Here is a 27,085-nt window from a genome sequence, read left to right on the forward strand (position 1 = left end):
TAGGTATTTTAACCTTTGACCTGCAAGTACAATAAGGAAATATTGACCATTCTGGGACAGCTTTAAAGTTCACTGTGTAGGTTTCCTTACACAGGTGGAATGCAAAAATGTTGGCAAGAAGATAACATTTTTTCTTGAAAAATTTAACCACACACAGTACAACTGATGTGCCTTGGGTACCGTAGGGTCTCTAAAACAACTGTTCATCTTCAAAACCTCAACACTATTCTGACTGATCCTGTCTCTCTAAAATTGACAAGGGAAGCAAAAAAAACTGTTTCCTCTTCTCCTGCCCTTTTATAGAGGGACTTCTCTGTAATGTTTGGATTGGAAAGTGTGCCACATGCATTGCCTTTGAATGACCTGATGAACTTCATGGAGAAAAGCAGTGATCTTGTTTTAAGTTCTGTTTCATATTAGCATCTGTTTGGGGCTGTGCCGGTAATTTCTTACAAGATGAACCGTCAGCCGCAGTAATCTGACTTTTCCTGCTCTCATTTCCAGCCAGGTGATAGAATCATAGAATCATAGAATAGTTAGGGTTGGAAAGGACCTCAAGATCATCTAGTTCCAACCCCCCTGCCATGGGCAGGGACACCTCACACTAAACCATCCCACACGAGGCTTCAGCCAACCTGGCCTTGAACACCACCAGGGTGTGTATTTGCCTCCAATACAAATGAATGCATCTCCTGTACTGACAGAACTGAAGTAGCCAGGAGATCAGCATATATTAATGCTGACACTGCGTATGACTAGGTAAATAGACAAAATTAATGTTCTCAAACAAACAGCTCTTGAGGCTATGCCTCTTCATTATCCCACTTCTTACAGGGAAAAACCAAAAACATTGAAGTTTTCTCTGACATTACAGCATATAATTTTTTTTTTTTTTTTTTGTTCCCCATTGTACTGTAAAATTTAGTAATCACTTTTGTGGTTTTCATCCTGCAATTGCTGATGGTACTTATTCACTGTCTTCCTCCTCCTGCTAAGTCAGCATCCCTAGAAATCACCTCATCAGGTAATAGCTGGTATCACACAATCTTCAGAGAGGGCAGCGCAGCGGAGTAGGAAGCTGCCAGCTGGGCAATGATCAGCAAGGGCAATAGTTATGTGTTCATTGTTACAGCTGAAAAACTAACCAGCTGTTAGGATTTGCCAAAACAATTCTCCTAACAAAGAGGAGTAAAACAGAAGTCAAAAGCTGCCACATGGGCTAGCTAGCTTGTAAGTTTCTTTTTCTGCTGTCTCCAGCTGTCGAGACACGGTGAGAGAGGTGCTTAACCAGATTATAATCATTCTGCTTTCTCAGAAAAAGGGGGTACTGTGGAAAAGTCAGAGCTCCAGCAGTTATCTGTCTGCCTCGGCTGGTGCTGTCTGTGGGGAAACAGGAACCACATAGGCCCATAAAAAGTTAATTGCCATTTATTAGAAGTTGGACAGGAAGGTGTTTCACACTCGCTACTGGGGCTAGAAATACGCAGCTACTGTGCTAGCCCTGTTATGTGTTTCCCATGACTTTGCCCAAAAGGTGCTGCCCTGGCAGCTCCCACCACTAGATTTGCATGGAAAAGTAGAGTACCAGTGATGTACTCAAACGTGGGATTTCTGTGTTCCTATCTTTCTTCTGTCAAACACGGGTACGGATGGTTTGTCTGCTATGGAAAAACAAAACCATGTTGAATATCTTTGAAGTGTTAACAAGTACATCGTCAATTGTGGCACTTGTGAAGGCAGGCCCCTGCACCAAGGTCCCCTCTCGTGGGCAGGGGTGAAGGAAATGAAAAAAATCTATCATTTGGTCATGTAGTTTATCAAATACTGCAGTTGAAACCGTAACAAGCATTGCTTGTGTGTTCCATGGTTGGTTTTTTGTTTGTTTTAAAAAGCATGAGCCTCTAATAAAACAATTTCATTCTTCATCACAGCTTCTTTATACTTAAACATAGTTTATTAGCATTGGTAGCTGCAATACTAAAAGGAAAAAGATAAGGAACAGGAATTTGAAAGGAAGCTCTTCTGAATTGTATCAACAGCAGGTCACCCTTTAACTTCCCTGGTTTGGACTATGGTATTGGATTTAGCTTCTCTTTTAGCAAGTTGTTAACAAGGAATGTGTGTCCAATGACCAGTACTGGTTTCTGGGAAGAGAAGAAGCTGCTTTTCATCTTTTCATTCTTTTTGTGACACATTGACAAATGTTTTCTTTCAAGGTAAAATGAAAAAATTATTCTTATGAAAGTGTTTTCAGATGTGACAACCCTAAATAATGCATGAAATATTAGATATTCTATGAAAATAACCTCTGAGTATCATCCTTTTGGCTGCCATAGAGACTCCCTTAGGTGGGGAATCACAGTATGCAACTACAGTATCCATGAACTGGTTTTCCCATTATTTGATTAATTCTATGTTGGAGTGTGTGTCACAAAGTATATTTAGAACATATTAATTTTTTGGATTTGAGTTCATTCATTTGCCTAGGAAATGCTGAAAGCAATTAAGTTGTATGGGTTTTGACATATTTTATGCCATCTATGGCTCTTTAACAACTCAATATTTTAAATTTATTTTGTTTAAAGTGATAAGTAGATATTGAGTATGTAAATGAAAACCTGACCTTTACTGACCTCTCTTCCTTTGTTCTAAGGAGACTCAGCTGACTTAATTAAATAAAAATATTAGAATGAAATACTGGTAGTGGCAGATACAAAATAGACTGAAGGCTTTTACAATGTATAAGTGTTTATTACAAATGCAGTGACTGGCCTTTAAGTAGTTACACTGGCTTTTTGTAAGAGGAAGACATTTGTTTAGAAAAACAAAAAGTCATCCATAGAAATAATAATCAATTCTGCCAAAATGGAATGTGCCCTTGGGGATATTTTCTCACCGGATTGAAACATGGAAGAGAAAATAATAATAATTTGACATGTATTACATCTATGAGAGAAATTTTTTATATAATGCATTCTGTTAACTTATTTGTTTTACTAATTCACAATATGTGGCACCATCTGTATGGCTTTGTGTCCTGGGTTCAGCTGGGCTTAAACCACGACACTTTGCCTGGCTAGGTATTGGAGATTCATGGACTTTGAGGTACCATTTTCATGTCACAGTATTGCAGGAAGGGTTTAGGTATTTATTTTTGTAGTTTAATCTGTCAAAATTTATCTTGCATTATTTTGTAGAAATGTCATGCAGATGTGGCCAGGACAATCAAAGACCATTGGAAATACATTGTGAGCTTGGAAAAGAAAGATTTTAGAATTGATGAATTAAAAGTATAGCATTACAAATTGTTTATCTCCAGTCCTACTTTTCGTTATAAATATCTTCTTGTGCTGATTATGAGGGGAGTGCTGAAGAGATTCATTTCTATGAATATCCTTGCTGGAATAGCACTGCGCTTGCATTTCCCCAGTATTTCCCCATCATTTTCACCCATCATCGTAGTAACTTTTTGCAGAAAAGATCGGCATTAGTAAAGTCCAAAGGTGATATGGAGAGTTATTTTAATATTTAAATCTAAAAAAGAATTCACAACAGCAGCTCTTGAACACTCCACATTGTTGCTGCTGAATCTCTTTTATTCTGGCCTTTCTCCTTTTTTACTGGCTAAGTCTGCAGGAGGATGCTGACTATTAGATTTTGCATTAAATATTTAAATTCTGAAGTCTTGCTTTGCCTCCAGCCTGTGGAGTTGTCCTGGCAACCTTCAGGAGAGGTTGGGGGATAACAGACAAACTGTCTGCAGAGGCTGAAATAGTTCTGCTCGCTGCTGGCAAGGATTTTGATTTGATAAGTGTTTTGACCCTTTAAAGTATCTGTGCAGTTTCCCATAGGATTCGCTGCTCCTTTCAGATGAATATTGGCTGCTTTTTTATATATATTGGAGACATTATGTAATTTTTTAATTTTTTTTTTTTTTTTTTTTTAATTTCATAAGTGCTGTGACTCTGGATTTCAGTAATCAAAAAACCCCACAAACAAACAAACAAACAAAACCCCCCAACCTTTAAATACTTATATTTCCCCTGTGGTGCCCTCTCCTGGGACTTTCCATACATTTTAGAGCGGATACTGATCTCATACTTTCTGTCCTATGTACAGAAGGAGCAGCAGTGGCCAACTCGAAAAGTACTGAGTTGAGTTACCAACAGCTGAGGTCAATTAGGCTCATATTTCCTGAGAATGAATGACAGTGTAATTGCAAACACTGTATTTCAGACTCTGTGTCACTCAGTATTCAGTAACAAAGCTTATAAAACAAATGGGAAATGTCATAAAATAGTGATGGTCCTGCTTTAATATGCTTTTTTGATCCTGATCCTTACTTCAAATTTCACTTAATTACATGATACTGCTTGTAACACTAGTTATAATAATATAGAAATAGGTTCTAAAATTAGTGGGATTTAAGAAGTATAAAGTATATGATTTTAGATACAGTGGTTTGAGATACATTAAAATAGTGCCCTGTAAACTGAAATTAATTTAGTACTGGTCTGGAACGTCAAACAAGTTATGTGGTGTGGCTTCTCCTTCCTTCTTGAAGGCTATAGAAGGAGTTCTGGTTCTGACTCAGATGTCACTACATGACTGACACTTTGTACAGGTTGTAGTGAGTACCAACATGGTAAAATTGAAAAATATAATGACAAATTAAATTGCAAAAAGAAAACAAGATAAAGGAATGCAGCTAATAGAAAGGATGTGTGTCATATTTAGGCCTGTTTTGCTGTCCTCTACAAAGTGGTGTTATGTATCTATCTCTTTCTGAAGAGCGCATTTGTCAGCTTCTAAGGCCTTTGGGGCATTAAACCATTTTAGAAGAATAACTGAGTGAAAAGAAGCTGCAAAAAGTTTTCAGTGCTTTACAGCTTTTACTTTGTTTGGGACAAGTGAATAGCACGTAAGGTTGGTGCAGCTCAGAGAGCCATAAGCCTTCTTTTGAAAATCCCCAAAATGCCCTGATTGTTCTTTGTTCAGACTGCTGCTGTAGTTTCTTCACCTGAGTAGTGAGTGCCCTTGGAAGAAAAACTGTAGGAAGTTGCAGTGTTATAAATAGTTTTGCTAAAACTTGGAGTAGAAATAAAACCTTTCACCAGAGCCCCAGGCTTGCATCTCAAGACTCGAGGAACACAGCCCATAACTTTGTAACTGAAAAGTTGTGTCCCACATTGGCTTTGTGACTGAAGAATAAAGAGGTGCCCAGCACTGACTTTTTTAACTTTGGAGAATTTTTTGGTCACCCTGATAATAATATTGGTGAAGAGACTGAAAACATGTCTGAGATGGGAGCATTAGATGTATTGTCTCATGCATGGGTAGAAATCAGAATTTTACTATGCCTGGTCAAGATTTACTGAGCTATTACACTTATTTATTGCATGTTATTTTCTAAGGCATTTCGTGTCATTTATACATGTACTCATTTATAATCCTTGACACAGAAGTCTTTTTCCATTTCACCATATCCTTTCATCTGTTCAGGTTCTCTCTTGCTTAAGGTCTGTTCTGTTTAAAAGTATACAGTATTTAGGAATTTTTTTTGGGGGGTGGGATGGAAAAATAGCACCCTTTTCAGTTTCCTTTTTTTTTAAGCCAAGACAAAAGACAGTCTACTTTCCCTGCTCAAAAAACATCAGAAAACATGAAATCTCTCTCATTCTGTATGCTGAGAACTTTGTCGGGTATTTCCCAGACTCTAGTAGTGTCTCTTCAGGAGCTGGCTGTCTGCGTAGCTGTACACATTGGATTATCGCTTTTAAGGACAGAGTTAAACGGAACCAGAAGGAATACTGTGGCTGCTCAAGTTAGCATAAGGGAATATGGAAAAGTTACTTATTTCATTTCTCCCAAAGATGAAATATGTGAGAGACTATCAGACATCCACAGCTGAAGGTTGCACGAAAAATAGTTAAGGCACTGAATCACAATTCGTGTGTTCTACCACTTGTTGAAATGAACTTGTCAGTTTTGACTTAGATCACCCATCTGGGACTAAACCAACGGATACCCTCATTATTTTGCAGATATTCCAGAAATATGTTGATGCCTTTTTTTTTTTTTTTTTTTTAACTAGCTGTCCCAACTGAAAACAATAAAAGCTACATTAAATAATACACAGATGTCACATAGATGTCTCTTTCTACTTTTCTGGCATTAAGAGTAAAGAATTCAAGTTTATATTTTTCAAACCATCTTCAGCAAGAAGAAACTTCCAGTCATGGTAAAACACACCGCTGCGTGCCTCTCAATAGCCACGCTTGGAAATTTTTCTAGTTAACAATGGAGTACATCAAAATGTTCTGACAGGTTGTGTTGAGATCAGCAGACATTGTGGTGGAGTGCAAGTAGAGACTTTATTATGTTTTCTGCCAAGTCCAGTTGATGCCTTGATGCAGAAACAGCTCAATTTTTCCACTTTGAGATTTACTGAGAAATAATAAGGGAAAAAGTGGGCTTTTGCCAGCTGTACCATAACATGGTAACTTTTCATAACCTTGAAATATTTCCCTTTTTTTTTTTCCTGGTGAACTTTATTTACCAGTAGTGTATTTTATCGTTTACTGTAATCTGGGTGATATGGAAACAAGCTATAATATAATATAATATAATATAATATAATATAATATAATATAATATAATATAATATAATAAATATAATATAATATATATATTATGTGTCCCAGAAGTTGTGCCTGTTCTTGAGTGATAGCCAGTCTGTAGGTGTAAGCTCTTCAGTCTGTAGATAAGAGGTTTCCAGACATATTGTCTGCAGTACTCACCTTGATCTATTTTCTGTAGTATCTGATGCTTTTATGTCACCCTTTAGAAAATTCTGACCCACAGTAGATAGAAGTATGGAGAGCTTGTAAGCCAGGTGGGTTTTTCTCGTCACTTTTGTTTTCATCGAATGTAAAAAGCACTCTCTCTGCGAGATTGTTCTTAAGATGAGATATTCAGATCCCATAAAACTTGTGTTCTGTTTCTGTCATACAAATACCATAACAAAGCTGGATTGTGTGTGCCTTTGCAGTACCCTAATTTCATTGATTTTGTCTGCAACTATGAAGATTAGAAACATTTTTCTCCTTTGGAGTTTTGGGTAATCATTTGCAACAGTGGACATCCCTGTGTCCCAGCCTCTTGCACCTTTATGGTCAGGCAGGGGACCCTCATCTGATCTCTTGCCTTTTGTTCTGCCAAGTTCTCCCTCCACTCAGCACTCAGATAAATTAGTAACTTCAGTGCTTTGTGATCTGGGAAAATTTACAGCATACCTGTGGGGAGTGCTTGATAGATACTATGGAACTTCAAAAAAGGGACAATATATCATATTATATATTAATATAGTATTAATATATTTATATATTAAATGGGACTATATATCATATTATCAGTAGAGAATATTCTGGCTTCAGCTTTGGTGGCACTTTAGAGAGTTCCAACAGTGCCATCAGCCCAAGGCCAGGCAGCCAAAGGTGTTGCACAGTTTAGAGTCTTGACATTTAAGCAGAGTACAAGCATGCTCTTTATTTGTAGCCTTTACCCAGCTTTTAAAGTTTAATGACTGGCTTGTATTTTGTATGTGTGGCAGAGATCTCAAAATATTGTGTTAATATAGCTAGTGGGGAAATTAATTTAATAGAGTCTTTCATTATATTAGTCAAACTTCAGTTATAAATACTTGAACTTTTGAAGAAGAAAGCGGAGTACAACCTAGGACTTCCATCATGATGAACTAAAGACGGGATTTCTTGGGGTTTTGCTTCATTTTGTATTTTCATATGAGTCACATTTTAACTCAGGAAGAATACCCAATTTTCATGGTTGTGCAAGTGCTAATTGATGACTTAGTGGCTGCTTATGTGTGAGAGTAAAATTATATTTTTATATATATGTATATGTGTGTGTTTAATGCTGTTTACAACTTGAAAATAAGGAAGACATTCCACTACCTAATAACTGTATTTATACCTAACATTCATGCTAATAATATGCTGGTCTAATATGTCATCATTCACTCAGATGCTCCAGAAATTCGGTTAGCTTTTCTCTAATTTCAGGAGGGTTTCTGAATATTGCTGCTGGAAATTTCAAGGGAAAAAAAACCACTTTTTTGTAATGAAACTTTAGCAGACTTGTCATGCTGAATCTTAAGCAGCATTAGTTTCTAGTAGGGATTTAGCAATAAATATGCTATTCTCTACTCTCAGCACAAAACCTGAGATTAATTTTGCTGTGAAGTGTCTTTAGGTCTTAATTAAAACTGAAGTTACTCAACCTGGTAAGAGTGCCTTGACAGACAGCACCTACATATCCTACTGTATTAAATTCTCAGGCATGAAAAAGAATATACTGCATGTAGTACTTTAACTTAAAGCTTGTGCTGTATGTATGCAGTATTTCAAGTTAATAAATAATTGCACTGTAGAAAGAAGAGTTAGAGTTGAAAAGTGTTATGCTAAATGCAGGGAAAACGGGTGAAATGTGAGAATGTTTTCTTATACTCTGTGGTTTTTGTAATGTCTTTGAATGTGATATTGTGAAACACTGATACAATGATGTGTGTAATGGAGCTATTCATGGCCTAAAAGACTGGCTTGTTGAAGCAATTTTACAAGCCTAAGCAGAACTGGACCAAAGTGATTCAAGGTCCTGTGGTTAAGTCATGGAAGGCTGCTGAAGCATGGTTTCTTACGCAGATATTAAGTACATTTTACATCAGTTACCTTATCTCAGTAACAGTGTATCTCCTACCCATTATATTTTATTAACACTGTCTTATAGAGCTCATGCTTATTTTCTGTATTTCTCTTCCCCCATCTTAGTGGAATTGGTCGAAATTGGCCATGGGCCTCTGGCGGCAGCAGCATTTTGGCAGAATTTGGGACTTTGCATCTGGAGTTCGTACACTTGAGCCACCTGTCTGGAAACCCTGTCTTTGCTGAAAAGGTTAGACAGTTCAGTCAAAATCATGTTGTAAAAGATAAATCACATGTTGGGAGACTAATATCTCTGGGGCGAGACCTGGATTTTCCTCAGCTGTAAGCATCTGTCACGTTTTCCCTAATCACCTTGGTGTGTTTTTGTATCAAAAATCTGTTCCAAAATCATTGTGATGCATATTCTTGTATATAGCATTTACCTGGGCCTATGAAACACGTCGTTTCTGTTTATGTTCTAAATTAGCATCACATTAAACAATCAGACTGTAGCGCCTGAATGCCATGAGAACAAAAATTAGCATTATATATGGGATAATATGTGATGCCTATAGAAAGTAAAGCGATACAGCTACCTTGTGTGATTTCAGCAAGTTTAGTTTTCAAAGTGATGTATAATATTACTACTGTCGGTGTGGTGAGAAAGCCCTTCTGTTGCACTGACGTTTGAACTTTCTTTGGGGGAAGGGGAAAAATCCCAAGAAAACATCATTTGACAAAGCTTTTGCCATGCTTGCCTATTCTTCCAAAATTTGAGAACACTGTCTTCTAGATACTTCCTGTTTACAAGAGCCATGGAAAGCAGTTCCTCTTTCTCTCAATTCCCACCTAAGCAATTCTGCTTTGCTTTTTGGTGTGTAGCTAGTGAGTCCTATTCTTTATAATACACTTTACCGTTTATCTTCTATTTTTTTTGCTCCCTAATTAAAACTTCCACTTGTTTTGGTTTTGTGTTCTTACTGCAACTGCCCATGTTAGCTAAAAGTGGTGTTACCTATTTAATAATCTAATCAATAATGAGACTCCAAATGTTTGGCCATAGGTTTAAAAGCAGTGGTCAAATCTAAAATGAATACTAGTTGTACCAAATTTAAGGGACTGAATGACTTTGCTACAGTACCACTGTCAGCACTGAAATCAATTTTCCAAATCAAACTCCTAGGAATGTTAATGTATTTAGGGAGAATTTGAAGACAGAGTTTCTCTTAAATAAATCTGAGCTGGGCCAGGAGGAGGGATGGGTAGGTCGCAGCTCCAAGGAGCATCCAGAAACAAACTTGCTAGATAACTTAATTATCTTTTAGCTTTTATGGTAATTTAATGTATAACATTTGTTCTACTAAGAGACAATTAAAGTGTGATGAAAGTGTGTATCTCAAAAATGCTAGCCTGTGGTTCTCTTCCAAAGTGGCATTGAGCTATAGCTGCAAGACACTGGAAATCTATTTATGTAAGCTGCTTTTAAAACTCTTTAGAGATTGCTATTCTACAGCCCTCTGAGGCAAGCCTTTCCAGGGCTGGTTTGCTTGATAAAGAAGAAGAAACACTGGAATAAGCTTTGCATTGAAGGATTCACAGAAGAATTCATTAAATGAAGTCTAGGTCTTGTTGCAGTATGCTTTTTGGGCAACGACTGTTAGCAACATAGTGTCAAAATGAAGGTGGCAGTTTGTGTACCATAATTGGAAATCCTAAAAAAGCTAATTTATCTTCTTTTTCAGCAGCTAGTTACTTGACCTGTAGGCATTCAGGGTGTTATAATGAAGCTGTCAGTACCTTTCTGTTACAGACTCTGATCTGTGGTGCTCAGGATCTTCATTCTCCCAAATGCTACATTCACTTTTTCTATAAATGCTATAATTCAGCATAAATTATTTCATGTGCTCTGCAATGGATTATGCTGCTGGATGACTCCAGCTGCAGAGCATCTGCACTGTAATTGTTTCCCTGGGCCTCTCATTTGTTGTGAGCTCCTTAGCAGTGTCAGCGGAGTGTTCAGTGCTGCATGGGTTCCTGCTGGGCAAGCTGGTTGTATGAAGCTCAGTTGCAGCAGTGCTCTCCTTTCCAGGAAAAACTGCTTTACAACTCACTTCTGCATCTGAACTAGGTGACAGGCTTAACATTTAATACCATTTCTCACTTGTGTATATGAAGAATATAATGCTGGAGTGCTGAAGTAGCTTATTTAAGGCAACTAGCCTCCGTGAGTTTCAGTATCCTGTGGAGAGGTGAGATAGATACCCTCTATGGCAAGCCCTGAACTTCAGAGCTTGCTTCTGTTGAGCGGTTTCATTACTGATATTTGATGAAGAATCTTCAGAGGTTTTGAGGAGCTTCTTTCCATGATGCTATCAGCTTAGAGGATCTTTTCCAGTGGCAATATATTTGAACAGAGGTATTCAGGTATATGAGTTAAATAAAACATTTTTTTTTTATTTTTGAGCATATTTGTACTTTTGTGGCTACACTATTTGGGGTGTGGGGAAAATGGATCAGTGCTCAGTGGCTTGTACCTTTCCAATAGGTAATGAATATCCGAAAAGTTCTAAATCGACTGGATAAACCAGAGGGCCTTTACCCCAACTATCTGAATCCCAGCAGTGGCCAATGGGGCCAGCGTAAGTAGATCTCTTCCTTGTCACCTGTCTGTTGGTATGGTGTTTGCAGTCGTTAACTTCTTTCTTTAATCACTGTTACGTGGTTTTTATATATATATGTATTTATAAAGAACTTTTTAAAGTAAAAAAATCCACATTATATCTGAGGTTCTGTACAATGTAAAAAAAATACTACCAAAATAACCATCCCACTTGCTATATTTTAATGTACTTTTATTGATATGTTATTGTATGGCTTCTGCAAGTGGGGAAATGTCTGAATATGTATTGTTTTGGAAAGGAACTTGTAGGCTACAAAAGCCTTTTATTCAAAAACCTAAAGTGCTCTCTAAAGTAGCTATTTAAGGAAAAATAATCAGCTGGTCTGAATCAACTTCCATATTTTTAGAGTGGTGTGGCTCCACTGAAGATAAAAATAGAAAAATGAAACAAGTCTTTCCAGTTAATACTAGCTGTGATTTCTGTTGAAGCCTAATGCCAACAACTGAGGAAGCAAATGAAACAAAACTGTGTCATGGCATTAGTCCCCTTGGAACTATTACTGGAGACACCAAAATTAGAAGTGAAAGAGTATAATAAAATGCCTGAAGTATTTGAAGTTCTAAGCCACTTCCTGATGACCAACCCTTTTCTTGTACCTTGCCTTCTCTGGTCTTCATAACGCATTCAAAGCCTACATAGTGTGCAGGGTCACAATTCTAGGGACCCTGCTTCTTTTTCCACTTTCCCTACCGAGGCTCGGTCTGCCACCATCCAGTTCATGTGATTCAATGTTCTTATATTTTTTTCATTTCTACGTTATTGAAAGAAACAAGCAAGATACACTACCTTGGTCTGAAAAAATACAAGTAGATGAGATGGTCCTGTAGATCATCAGTGTTGGTGGTGGTTAGGCAATACAAGAGAGGGAGAGGACTGGAGAAGTTTTGGAATAGAATGGTTTGTTTAGGATGTAGCTACGGTGGAAGTAAGTCTGATTCTGGAGCTCTTATGGGACTGGCTATAATCTGGATAGATAAGGTAATTTTCACAAGTGCAAAGAATGAGTGTTTTATTGAAAAAATAACATTTTTGAGTGCTTTGTGTCACACTCTGAATTAAAAAGATGGGCAAAAAGGTTGTGCTGTTCACTTGTATTATCCCATCAAGGTAAAGGCCATTTCCTTTTATGAATTAGAAGTATGCACATCACTTTAAAAAGCCTTCTAGTTTGCTGCACTGTGAGATATCCTTCAGGTCACCATGCCACAAGGGCTGTGGCATCTGTGTGCATAACCATCAACTCTGGTTGGTATGTTGGTATAAACTCTGACATCCATTTACAGATCTGAGAGATGTGTGCCTACTTGTTACCCCTGTTGGTTCAGCTTTGTAACACATTAAAACCTCCTACTGGAAGTGTTGATCCTATAGCAATAGGCATCAGGTTTGGCTAGAAGGCCACCTCAGCATCTGTGAGCCAGGTCCAGTTACCTCCTTCCTTGGGTTCAGTCACTCACAAAAACTCAGTGTTTTGGTGATCTGCATGAGAACAGATCTTTCTAGTTAGTTTCAACTAACACAGTTAGTGGCTCTGTCTTGTTTCTTTTAAAGCAGTTAAGTAGCCTTATGGGCTTTGCCAGTTCCCTGTTCTTAGTATAATTGTGCCTTGTGTACTCCTTGTTCACATTAAATGCCAGTTCTTTATGGCGTGCATAGGAAAACTTTGTTTATGCCAGCTGTGCTTTCCAATAGCATATAGTATTGACAAAGAAAGTGCTTCCTGCACATGCAGGTATGATGGACACAGATGTTGCTGCAGTCAGCAAATTTGATCTTGTTGCACTTCTTCCAATTCAGTTGCTTCCGTCTGAGGACGCTGTTTTATCAATTTTTTTCCCATAGTAGAAGACCAGAACATAAGACTAAAGGTGTTTTATTTGAGATTGTTTTTCTAGGCTGTTTCCAGTTGATTACAACAGGGGAAAAAAACCCAAACAACCTAGAATCTTCACTGGTACAAGAGAGAAGTATTTTCTCAAACATGAAGTAGGGAGGGAGGAATAGTTTCTGAACATTTCTTTTCTAGCAGTGCTGTAACTGTGAAGGACACTGCTGGATCACTGCCATTGTTCCTGTAAATTCATTTAGCCCTTGTTATTTTGACAGTAAACTGACAGTGATTTGCTGCAGCATGTATCAATTGGATTTGTCTACTGCAATAATGTATATAATAACAGGGCTTATTATTGATGAAACTGTGCTTGTGCTATTTAGTTTGCAAATGTCAGAGGTTTCTATGGTAATTTATTTAGGAAACCGTAAAGGTCATTTAAATGCTGCTGTTCAAAGATCAGCCTTCGATCACAGAAAATGTTCTCATTTTTTTAAAGAAGCCTCTTTCCTTTTTGGATCATAAACATTTAAATAAATGGTGCATTCTTTCCAGGAATTTAATATATCTCATTCAAAATGGGCAGAGTGCTTGAACCTACAATGTATTTGTTAGGCAAAGGGACAGGATACATTTGGGAAAAGAAATTATTCTTGTATGTCACAGGCTACTGGAGAAAAAAAAAGGTTAAAAAAGTTTGAATGGAATAAAAGTCTCTCATACATTTGCATGGCTTTGCAACCTATTCAGAAGGTGAAAGGAGACATTCCGAGAAGAGAAGATACTAAGTTTAAAAATAAATTCTTTGTGTTCTGTTGAATTCCTCCAACAGAGCCAGAACTTTGAAGCTAAGGTCAGAGTTAGGTGTTGGGAAGTGCAAGCTCTGTACCACTTACCCTTCTGCATCTCATTTTAGGATCCTGGATTACCTCATGCGTGTCTTGCTTTTGTCATGCCCAGAATTTTGTGATATGGACCCACGGACTTGTTGCATAATATATGTAGCCACATCACCACCCTGGATGTCTTGGGCAGAATTAGTAGACCCCTTCCTCAGTGTAAAATTGATGGTTATAAATGAGTAGTACTGGTAAAGCACTTACTTAGAATTCCTTTCACTGAAGACTCAATAAATGCCAAATCCCTTAATGTTACCAGGCCACGCTAACTTAAAAAAAGAAGACCTCTAGCTAGTGTTCTTAGTTTAATGGAGCTTAAAGAAACACTTCATAAGCATATATATATATATATATATATATATAGATAGATAGTTGTGGAATTTCATGTGTTTAGGGGATCTATGCTGAAACTGATAGCCCCTTAAATTTTTGCCAGGAATCTTTTAGGCTCCTACACAGCAAGTGAATGCAACCTTGTGCAAGCAGCTAAGATCATCATTAACTTGCCCATCACTGGTGCAACTCACACCAAATGGTCCAGCTTATGTGATGTTAGGGTTTGTGGGGTTGTGTCTTAAACGTGTGCAGTTGAATAATCACCGCATGCATAGTACCAGATTATTTCACATAGTAAGCGAAGGGCAGAATAAAGTAGTCTGATAGCAGTAATCTTCTGTAGATGTGGCAAAGTCTTCTTTATTTCTCTCCAAAATCACTGCTGAATTCTGAGGGCAGCCAGAAGTTCAAAAATGTAGTATTATTTTTAAATATATGGGTTGGCATTTGAAATACCATTAAGTAACCTGAAATTCAACTCTGCAGTAATGAGCTAAAACATTTCATCCTTTTTCATGAAGTGACTTAAATGGAGCATTAGTGAATGAAAGAGCAAATAAAAACAATGCCTGCATGTCAAGAGGGGAAAGCCTTCGTCAAATTAGAGAGCTCTTTCTGCTTTTTTTTCCTGGTTTTAGAATTTGGATTAATACATTTTTGTATGGGATAGAGTACGTGAATTTACTGTTAAACACGTAAATTCTTGTTTCTTTGCCATGAACTCCTGTGGCACATTGTGGACATTGAATAACTCTGGTGCTTTAATTTGACAAAGAAGTTGCCATTTAAAGAAATAATTCTCTGTATATACCAGCTAAGTTTTTCCTGGGGTTCCACGCTTACGTTTATTAAAGATTGTTGTAGGAAGAGATCATTAAATGCACTGTTTCAAGCTGTATTTTATTGCCCAGACTGAAGATGAAATTGCTGTTCAATCTCTTTCTTCCTTTTTAGATCACGTCTCCATTGGAGGGCTTGGGGATAGCTTTTATGAATATTTGCTCAAGGCATGGCTGATGACGGACAAGACAGATGAAGAAGGCAAGAAAATGTATTATGATGCTGTTCAGGTATATAAAATAGTTAAATCTTACTTTCCATAATAATCTAATCTGTAATAATCCTAAAGAGAAAGGCTCAAGGAACAATGTGAGAGATTTATGCCTTTACCACCACAGTTGTGTTTTTCTAAAGAATTAGTTTCGCATTTAAAAAGACTTCATCAAATATAAATTCAGGAGGAATATAGATACTGTGGGAAAGGGCAGAGTCTTGAAGTATAGCTATTTCTTTCCAACTGCAATACAGTCAGTCTTCTCTGATACTGGAGGAGAAAAGTATAAAATATGCAACAAAAATGCATCTACAAGCAGCTCTCAGATAGAAATTCAATTCTTTTTTCCTCCATCATCCCTAAATATATTCCTTCTGTCCTTTTGCCTTACATCCAGGAGAGAGCTCCTCTGTTGTGTTTTGACCTTATATTTCAGCTGTCAGAATATTTTGATTGTGGGCAACATAGGGATCACTATATTATGATAGATAATGATAAACAAAAACAGGTTTTGTTGCATAATGCCTTTTTGTTACAAGAGGCATATATTTGCCAGCTTCTGTGAAAACAACCAGTTATTCAATTTTGTCACAAGAGAAAGTTTTCAAAATCAGAACTGTTCATACTTACATTTCTATGTCACATTTTTTTTATTATCCTTCTGGTCTGCGATTCGCTTTGTTATTGATGGTATTCCCTTAATATGCTGTTTGGGGAAAAATAATGGGTTTGTGACACCAGATTGAGACATGAGAAGTATTAAGTTTAAATTGATATTTACAGGCTTTCCTTCTAGTCTCGGGCAAATGACCTGTTTTCTCAGTTCATTGTTTTCATATATATATATATATGCACACACACACACATGCGCATATATATATATACACACATACACATATACATATACATAAAAGAAAAAGAGGATGATATAACTTTTTTTTTCCCATCCTTTCATCTGTTTTGGCTGGAAGCTGTCTAGGGCCAGGACTTCTATCTCTTTCTAACTGTGTGTATGTACAGTGCCACTGTAGACAAGGCTTCGAGACGCTAAGCAATAGTGAAGAGATATAAGTCTGCTTTTAACTCCTGTACCACAAAAAGTGGTGACGTTAAAAAAATGCAGCCCTGGCTCATTGCAGCTATCTTTTTTTTCTTCTATTTTTTTTTTTTTTTTTTTGTTGTAGAATCATAGAATGGTTTGTGTTGGAAGAGACCTTAAACATCACCCAGTTCCAACCCCCTGCCACAGGCAGGGGCAGCTTCAGCTAGACCGGGTTGCTCAAAGCCCCATCCAGCCTGGCCTTGAACACTGCCAGGGATGGGGCGGCCACAGCTTCTCTGGGCAACCTGTGCCAGTGCCTCACCACCCTCACAGTAAAGAATTTTTTTCTAACGTCTAGTCTAAATCTCCCCTCTTTCTGTTTAAAGCCATTGCCCCTGGTTCTGTTACTACATGCCCTTGTAAAAAGTCCCTCTTCAGATTTCTTTCAGGCCCCTTTTAGGCACTAGAAGCTGCTCTAAGGTCTCCCCAGAGCCTTCTCTTCTCCAGGCTGAACAACCTGAACTATCTCAGCTTGTCTCCATAGGAGAGGTGCTCCATCCCTCTGAGCATCTTTGTGGCCCTCCTCTAGACTTTCTCCAAAAGGTTCACATCTTTCTTATCTTCAGGGCCCCGGAGCTGAATGCGGTACTCCAAGGTGGGGTCTCACAAAGGTGGAGTAGAGGGGGAGAGTCACCTCCCTGTACCTGCCGGTCATACTCCTTTCAATGCAGCCCATCAAATGGGGTGCATTTCTCATTAGAGAGAAAAGTCATTTGTGATGATTTGCGGTAGGGTGTGATCTCTGGTGGCAGTAAATCTGACGACCAAGTATCCTCTGCTAAAAAAATCCTGCCTTTAATTTTGTAAGTGCAGATTTGGATGCAGTCAGCTTCATTTTCACTGCTAATGTGGTTTTAGCTTCAGAGCAAAAGGTGGATTTTAAATTAGGTTTGAGTGCATTTGAGGCTTTAACGTAAGAACCATGATCCTGTAATAGCTCAGCCATTAGGTTGGCAGCCAAACAGAGAGAACAAAGTGTCTGGTAATACAGTATCAATTCATTTGCCATGGAAGGCATTCTGAAGCACCTCAAAGCTGATTCCAGTCTTCTACTTCCACTGGTTTAATAATGTCACGTTTCTCTTTTAAACACTTCTTACACAGGCTAAGTGCTAATGCAGAGTCTCATGCAGTTAAAAAGCCCACGTGCCTTTGCTAGTATGTCTATTCTGGATACCATTGCAGGCAGAATATTACAAATGTGGTGTGACCATCACCCTTGTTGGAAGGACTGTGAGCACATTGCCTCCCATTCTGCTGGGGAGCAGCCGCAGCATGTTGATGCCAGCTGATAACAGAGAGTCCAAGAGAGCCCTGTGACACAATGGCCAGTACTGGCTGCTCCTACTAAGGCTGAAAGGTTCACCTTTCCCTGACTTGAGCACAGCTGGGCTGAGGTACATCAGGAAGTCACTCGCTGTAGGCCACAGAAGCAGGTGTGCTGTCTCACGTCAGCTGCACAGTGGCAGTGTGCCTGGATGCCTCCTGAGCCAGCCCAAACCACCCACTGGGTGGAAAGCTGCCTGCATCAGGGAAGAGTACTGGGAGCGCTCCAAGCTGTGTCCATGCAGGGTGCAGCAGCATGGCTTTGTTTAAACTCACACTTCAGCTATACCTGTATAACAACCTCCTCAGGTTTGAAAGTACTTGCAGGCATCCTGAGGTCACAGGGGGGAGCAGAAGTGGTGATGGCCACCACATTGTGCAGCCGGTTCTCCATGCTTGGGATTGAGCTGGGGGAACAGAATTGATGGTCAGCAGCATCACCAAATGTGGCAATATCAATGTCAAGAACCTGAGCTCTGCTGTATATGACTAAAGTTGAAATACCTATTATCTTAATATTTTTAGTAGTACTACATCTTAAGCAGTCCAAGCCTTGTGTCTGTCCATTGTTTCAGCGTTTGAGAAGGGCAAACTAAATATGTGCCAGATTTCACCATGCTGCGGTTGAACACTATTTCAAGTATTTTCTGAGTGATGGCATTCATGTTCTCTGCTTCGTGTACTGAGGTGCAGCTATACCAAAGCTGAAAGTGTACATGCAGCGTGTGAGGTACAGCTTGATGCTGTAATGTAGCTGGTTCAGAAAACAGCAGGGAAGTTGGAGTCTCACAGAAGCTGAAGACTGCTTGGGCCCCATTGAGATGACAGGTTCTTCACTGAAGTAACTAGCCTGTTTTGAAATCCATCCCAATATTGGCTTTATTGCTATTGATCTCTTACTTATCTAAATTAAAGTTAATTTAAGTGTCTGCACAAGCTGCAGTCTTTTTTTATGACTAAGCCTACACTTTGGGGCATTCTGAGACCGCTTCATATTTTCTTAGATAAATTTCCCCCGACACTTTCAGAATCTTTTTAAGACTACGCCAAAGGGAACAGTGTGATTATTCCTGGCCATTCGGTCCAGCACATACCCACCAAATTCTGAAAGAGCAATGTGAAGGTTTGATGCCTAATTCAATATCTTCCACAATCCAGAAACCACAAATGAAAATATATGGTGTTATAGTTCACTGTGAAAAGCTGAAATTTATTTAGGTAAAGCTTTGGGGTGATTTCTTACATTGTTCTATAACTCAAAACAAAGAGTTCTTTCTATTAGAATTTTTGTAGCACCTATAGATTGTTTCATGGTTTAAGTTAAAAGCAATAACTAAGATGTCAAACTAGATTTAGAAACTTTTTCTGCTTTCCATAAATAAGATGTGTATTTTGCTGTTGCCGTTTAAAGGGTTGATTTCTAAAGGGAAAAGGGACAGTCTTATTTTGAATACCAGAGCATAACATGAATGTATTTATAAGGCCATCAGAGGGATTCATAAACTCTAGATTTCACACAAAAGACAAGTGAATGTATTTTTAATGTAATTTATTTTTCTCTTTTGTAAAGCAAAGCATATTATGTTCTGTTTTATATAATACAGGAAGAGATCATCTTAAATTGGTTTCAGTGGATAGCATGCAGCGTTTACTTACAAAACAAATGTCTATTCAGCTTTTAGTCCTATTTTGAGCATGTAACTTCACACAAAACAGTCTATCAGTCTTTGCAAATATCCAGGACAGGAGCCATCCCACTCGTTTCAGTTAACACAGTTGATTTCTGAGACACAACTGAGTAGGTTCAGCAAGAGAACATGATAATTTAGAGAAAAAGTGGACCTTGTGGGTTCACTTATACCTAGTCTAACAACAGCAGTGCCACAAGCAACTGCATCAAATCCTCCCCTCTTGAATATGTCAGCACTCATTTTCTAAGTTGAAGGGCAATTTTCCCGCTATTCTTATTAATAGGTTGTCTCACACTTGATGTCTGATAATCATGTATCTTTTCCAGATTTTCCTATTATGTTTATTTATGGCCGTTGCTGCAAGCATTAAGCATCTTAAATACTTTCTCTCTGATGCTTCTTCATCCCCTTTTCAGTTCTAGAGAAGGGCATATCTAAAGGCTGTAAAGAGAACAGTAACTCAGCCCAGAAGAACTTCACGGGAGTAGGGAGAATCCCTCGCTAGGACTTCCCAAGCAGCTTGGTTCAGTGCAGCCCTGTGGTATCTGAGAGGTAAAGCTGCTGTGAGGCACAGCTTTATTTTAAGCCATGATAGTTTACTTTTAGACATTTAGATTGTTTAATTTTTCATCCTGGGTAACAACTGCTTAGAAGATTGTAACAAGATGACTTAGTGATCTCTGGAGAACCTAGCATGTGGAAGCAGAAATAGTTGAAATAGCAAAAAGAAGGCTAGGTGCTGTGAAGCAGTGCCATGGCCGTTCTCTGCCGGATTCCAACAGCACTCCTGAAAGTCAGGCTCCTGCTAGGCTGGGTTGCGCAATTAAGGAATGCAGTAACGTTTTGTTGGTATCAAAAGGTGAAAACGTCATTTTCAGCCTCAGGATTTTGAGTATTCTGACAGAAAGTATAGAGGATCACTCTATAATTTTTATATAATATTTAGTATAAAGTATTTATATCACTTATAATTTTTGCTTGCACATTGCTAACTTTGAGACTAGCCTTATTATACTCAGTTTGTACTCTGCCAAAGGAAGCTATATGGTTTTGGTTTTGCGGGCAGGGGTGTGGTGTATATTTGTCAGCATTAAGTAGTGAATATTCTTCAGAGCTGTTAAGATTTCAGACTTTCGGATAAATAAAACAAATCCATGTAGACTCTTTTCTCATTGAAATGAGGGAGAGAACAAAATGTTGTTAGCAAATTGAAAACACAATATTGTCACAGAGGCCCTTTTCATCTCCGGAGTTTCATGAGTGTCTATTTAACTGTGGTGACAGTCTGGTGGCTGGTCTGTGCTGACTGTAGTTTCCATTAAGTTGCTTGTGAGTCATTTGCTTTGTGATCGTAGTGATCTTAAAAAGTACGTAACTGATGTGGACAATGGCAGAACTACAACAACTCAATTAGAACAGTTTGTCACACTGGGTAAAGCTAAAAGTATGTTAATGAATTGAACATTCAGTACTTGAGCACTTCTTGGCATTGAAGAAAATACATAAATAGGGCAGACAGGGTGGCGCAATAGGAGCCCATCTTCAGAATGAAGCAGTGCATGGAACCCAGCATTCCCACTGCATACATTTGTTTTTTTGGAAGGGGGGGAGGTATTGTCTGTAATTTCAGTGTGTAAAAATTAATAGTTTGTTTACATATTTTGTCAGCTGTCATGTGTAAAATATTTATCACCCAGCTGCATTGGTGTTCTGCACACAGCAATAGTATAGCTGCATTATGTAGGAATGCAAAGTTCATTGCACTTAACAGATGAGAACATCCAGAGGACTCCCTGCTCCTTTTTATTCTCTTTGCTGTATTTCCCCTCTTGAGAGGTGTTTTAAGGCATTCCACAACTGCTTACAGAAAGCATCAAGATTAAAGACAGGCTTCTGCAGATTTTTAAATTGTTAATAATATGATTGTACAATGCCTATGTTTTGGACTTAGACTGTGTTTGGCATAGAAAGTAGACTTTTTGGACTATGTTTGGGATAGAAAGTACTTGTTAAAATGTTTGCTTATTTATGAACTGTCAAGGAGAAGCAGCAGAAATTGTTAGGTCTCTTTAAGGATAATTTGAACTAGAAAAGTCCTGTGAGAGAAATTGTCCCCTTTTTGCTCTTGGCTTTGCTATTGTTGTCACAGCAGCCTTGTCTTTACTACTTATGCTATTTTCATTCCCTTTTTTGACATCAAAAGAATTTGTCAGGAGCAGGAGAATACATAGTCTAGAATGTTCAGAAAATGCAAAATGAAACATTTTGAGAGTGACTTGCTTTGATTCATGCCATTCCATTAATACTATTTTAAGAATATGAGTAAATCCAGCCTTCTGGTAGGAAAAACAGCATTAAGTACATTTAGTGCAAGAGCAGTGGTGCGCTTAGAGACACTTACAGATCTATACAGGGAAAAAAAACACCATAATTAGATTTTCAGACAAAAGCAAATTATCAGTTTTCTCCTAAAACGTAATTATCTTTTTAGTGATCAGATGGATAGACAGCACAGTAGGAAATGTTTGCCAGTGTTTCGGTTTCAAAAATTTAGGTATCTCCATTATAAGCATTCATATTTCATTTCACAGGTAAGCTTGTCTGTATAACACATCTTCAGTAAAAAGATGTAAAAGAAGTAAAAGACTTCAGTAAGTGCCTTATTGCTTTCAAAGTGTTTCTTATATACTGTATTTAAACAAATAAAAGCTCTTCTGTGTCCAAAACTCAGGTTTGATTTTTAAAGCACAGTTTAGTAAGCAGAGAGGACCTTGGGATAAGAAGATGCCTCTTTCCCTTGGCAGCAGTATTTAAATAAATTGTAACAACAGCTTGAACTTCCTATTTCATCCTAGATTTTCTGGCTGTATGCTTTTATATGATTCAGACATCTTGGAATATGTATTTAAAACCTGTCTGAACAATATTTAAGAAAACAGAACAACTCATAAAGTTTAAAAAAATAAAAAAGTGCAGTGTTTTTCTGCCATCTCCAAAAGAGCTTTACTAAAGCAAATCTCAGTCTTTGCATAGTAAACTCATAGGAATTTTGGACAAAAGTATAAATTTGATGAATTATTAACACTGCTGAAGAAAAGTGTCTGTTGCATTAGATCAACAGAGAAAACATGAAGGAAGTAACTTAAAGTCAAGAAAACAGGCAAGTGACTTACAAACTCAACAGCATGCAAAACCACAGTAATCCTGACCCACCTGCTGTGTGCAGTTTCAAAGCAATAAAATGTATTGGCGCAAGCCTCAAATACTAAAATAAATGAGCAACTGACATTATACATCTTTGAATTACTGGAAATAGCACGTGGTAGAATTCTCTTTCATACTCACTGTTGCTTCAAATTGTCATAATACTGTTTATGACGAGCAAGATTCCTAAGGGAAGAAAAATGTATTAAAAGTTTGAACTGAGATAATTTATAGTGTTTTGTTGTAAAGAAGCCTTCTGAGTTGTAATTATTCCCAAAACAAACAGTATTAATCCTGGAAATTTAGAACTAGGATGATAGTTTTGAAGTTTCAAATTCATTAAGGTATAGAAATATGTAACTATGATTTGCAAGACAGTTTTATCTTCAGCTACAGTGACATCTTGAGGTAAGAAATGAAATACCTGGATTTTGTTAAAACAGCAGTAGTCAATGAAATTCATTCATCATAATTAGAGTTATTGTAAAAGGAGAGGTAAAATGCCTAAGTGCTAGGAGAAGTAGAACTGTAGTTCTGCGTTGCATTTTGAGGCTTGTAATTTGTTATCCTTGCTCCTTTAACAAAGTTAGCCTTTTTGTGGCGCATGAGCAACTTAGAGGTGCAGGGTTTTTTTTTTACTGAGAAGCTTCCATCTGTGCTCTGTAGTCTTCTCTGTTAATATTTTTATTACCTGTCAGCATAATCCACCAAGAGATTATAGAATCATAGAATCATAGAATAGTTAGGGTTGGAAAGGACCTCAAGATCATCTAGTTCCAACCCCCCTGCCATAGGCAGGGACACCTCACACTAAACCATCCCACCCAAATTAGATTATCCACCCTCTACTAAAAATAAGCTTGTTGGTTAGGTTTTTTTACTCATTTGAACAGTGGGATTATTTCAGTTCTATATCCTTTATGTTTCTTTTTAAGCAATCCAGTTCAAGGTCCTAAACAATTCAAAGGGCAAATGAAGGACTTGCCAATCACAAAATCAAGTCAGGGACTGAGGAAGGGGGTGATGAAGACAGCATTTAAACTGTGTGAAAACCTTAAAGGAGTGAAGAACTAAAGGAAGGAAAATGAGTATTTATTAGGAGAGTCCAGTTCTGCAAGGGTAAGGAACAGCAGTGTAATTAATGTACAGGCTTAGGAGCAGGCTGATAAACAGAGAATACAAAACAAATTGAATATATTGCTCTAAGAAAGGGGGCACAAGGAGGAGGAAATTAGGTTGGGAAAAAACAAAGAGTTTCTCTTGTACTGTCAATAACAGAGACTACACACGTGCAATTTGCAGTCCTGTAATCTAGACAATTCCTAATGTCTCATTCGCTGCAGTTCTTTCAATGTGGCAGATAGGCAAGGGCATAATTTTAATATATGAACTTGTGAGAACGATGCCAGAAGTAAGACAAGGTGCACTTGAGTCACGATTCAAACTGTAACAGGGACTGTTTGTGTTTCTAGTTGAGTGCTCCAGCATTTTTACATGCTGGGAGAAAATAATTTCCCAAAACATGGGGAGAAAAATAATGTAGCTAAAGGCTTTCTTACTGTGAGGACTGCAAGTACAGCCTTACATAAAAGCACACACAAAAATACAGTTTCCAGGAACTGTATCAGCCATAAAAGTTAGTCGGGCTGTAAGTGCTTGTAGGTGCATGACCTGTAGTAAAAATATTTCTTTAAATATCTGGCAAATATTTATTTTCCTTTAGTTTCGCTTCCTTCCTCTCCTTTTCTGCCCACTGACTTTTTCTGGGCTGTCTCAAATTTTATATCCTTTTTTTTTTTGGTCACTACGAGGGAGCATCTGCTATTGCTCCCTTTGGGAACATACATTTGCAGCCACTTTTTCTTTGCAGCCTTTTATGTTGCACAATCTCTCTGTTTTACCTTGATGGAAAGAAAGAAATTACTATTTGAATTGCAGGAATAGATTCTGGAAAACAATAAAATGAAATTTTCATTCTCTTAGAAGAAAAACTGTACCAACTCTGAACAATTATCCACCAGTAATGTATTTTCAGCTAAGCAAAAACCCCATTCTTCTAGCTTTTTTTGATTATTTGCAGATACTATATATTGGTTTATATTGAGAATATTTATTACAGTTAAAGGAAATAATAATCTCTATAGTGATAAATAAAACACCACCTGATCTGCAACTAGTGCAGGAGGGAATTATTTGTAGGTGGGTCCAAGTTGTAATCTAGCTGCAATTCAAGAAATGCGTCCCATTTTTTTAAGTGTGTAGATACTTACATTAAAAGAAAAGTAAATTGCTCCTAAGTATGAAATTCAGAATCAATTCTATGAAACAGAGCTTTTCACTTGGGTGGATCTTTGTAATCATTCTACATATTCATGTTTTATGATAACTGCACCTACAGCACTGCAGATAACAAGGGCTCAGCTTTCTCACCTTTGCATTCAAGATTATTTATACTTAAAACAATTGCCCATGTGTTCTAGCTAGTGATGTAGTCCTGCACTGGACCTCAAGCTTATTTAAGAAATGAATGTATTTCAGAAAGTTCTGTCCAGCCTAATGGCACCTAAAACCTTTGTGAAACTCACCGAAAAATATTTTGATGTGCTGCTCACTGGAGTACATACCATTATATTATAACCACAAAAATACTAAAAATATGAATAGCGGGTTTGTGAATTGCCAATGGATGGATGATAGATGGCATTTTGGCAGTTTGGCTACAGATTCAGAATTGACAATTGAAAGAGTACTGATTTTTGTTTATTGTTTACTTTGAAAATATTTTATTATACTAATGCATTATACAAACGTACATTCCGGAAGCAGTGCTTTATTTGGAAGTAAATTCTGAAACAAATAATTATAGTTAGGCTAGACTTATGGTGAAAAGGAAGGTTTTACTATGTTTCATTGCTGCCAATACTATTATCAATACAGTTCAAAATTTCAATGTTGGGGAAGTTTTTTATATGTTCGACTAATGCGGGTTATACTTTTTTTTTAACATCAAAAGCATTTCATTCTTGAGGCTTTCTAATTATGCTGATTTTTTATAATAATTTCATGTTGAGTTCCAGAAACAATTGAAACACACCTAAAAAATTCACACTTTGATGTCATGCTGGAATTATTCCAGATTTCATGCAACTTTGTTACTACAGATTCGTTAGCAAGTGTCCTGGGTTCAGCAGTAGCAACCATTTTTCTCCTTCTTAGTAGCTGGTGCAGTGCTGTGTTCTTGACTCTCAGCCTGGGAACAGTTCTGATAACACCGATGCTTTTAGTTGTTGCTCAGCAATGCTTACTCTGACCAAGGACTTCCTGAGTCTCATGCTCTGCCAGGGAGGAGGGGAAGCCGGGAGGAAGCAGAGACAGGACACCTGACCCAAACTAACCACAGAGGTATTCCATACCACAGCACGTCATGCCCAGTATATAAACTGGGGACAGTTACCTGGCAGGGCAAGATCACTGCTCGGGTCGGGCTGGGTATCGGTTGGTGGGTGGTGAGCGGTTATATTCTCTTCTCTTGTTACTTCCCTTATCATTATTATCATTGGTGGTAGCAGCAGTGGTTTTATTATACCTTAGTTACTGGACTGTTCTTATCTCAACCTGTGGGAGTTACATTCTTTCGACTCTCTTCCCCATCCCTCTGGGAGTGGGGGGGAGAAAGAGAGGGGGAGTGAGAGCGTGAGCTGTGTAGTTGGGAGTTACCAGCTGGGCTTAAATCACAACAGCAAGCCTTTGGAAAATGTTATTCCAGGCAAGCACTAATCTCTAGTCTCAGTCAGAGGGTAGATAAGTAGCAGTGAGGGAAGGGAAACCTACATTTAATGAGAACAGTTTGTCTAGCTCAGACCAAAAAAGGCCCATGAAGAAACTTCTCAGATTTAGTCGAAGCTTTTGCCAGTCCCCCTGTAAGCTCCAGGGCAGTGCTTTTGTGCGCTCTGCTGGTATAACAGCCAGTACCACAAAAAGAGCTACCAGCCTTCTGGAAAAGATACTCCTTTGCCCTTCATGCTTTACAAAAGCTGTTTGATTAAGGTCAGTTTCCTTAAATCATGTAACCTCTACAAACTATGACTTCATGAGCACATAACTTCAAATGAAGTTTAGGCTTTACCAAGTTACAATGTCTGTTTTCCTGTCTTCCAGAGTAACTTGAAGTTATTGAGTGCTGATGGATTTGCAAGTTCAGCACACTTGGGCTGAGGGATTCTGAAGGTTATTTGTACATA

The 27,085-nt window shown here is 38.0% G+C and overlaps 1 protein-coding gene across 3 annotated transcripts in view; it reads left to right on the forward strand.

The window, feature by feature from the left end:
* Positions 1-27,085, forward strand: part of MAN1A1 (mannosidase alpha class 1A member 1) — a 150,264-nt gene that overhangs the window by 110,571 nt on the left and 12,608 nt on the right. For all 3 annotated transcript variants that reach the window (XM_065680985.1, XM_065680986.1, XM_065680987.1), the window contains exons 6-8: positions 8,847-8,970; positions 11,266-11,359; positions 15,422-15,537. In XM_065680985.1, coding sequence (XP_065537057.1) covers positions 8,847-8,970; positions 11,266-11,359; positions 15,422-15,537 — 334 coding nt within the window. The remainder of the gene's footprint in view (positions 1-8,846; positions 8,971-11,265; positions 11,360-15,421; positions 15,538-27,085) is intronic.

The sequence above is a fragment of the Lathamus discolor genome, chromosome 5 (assembly GCF_037157495.1).
Source record: "Lathamus discolor isolate bLatDis1 chromosome 5, bLatDis1.hap1, whole genome shotgun sequence".
NCBI lineage: Eukaryota > Metazoa > Chordata > Aves > Psittaciformes > Psittacidae > Lathamus > Lathamus discolor.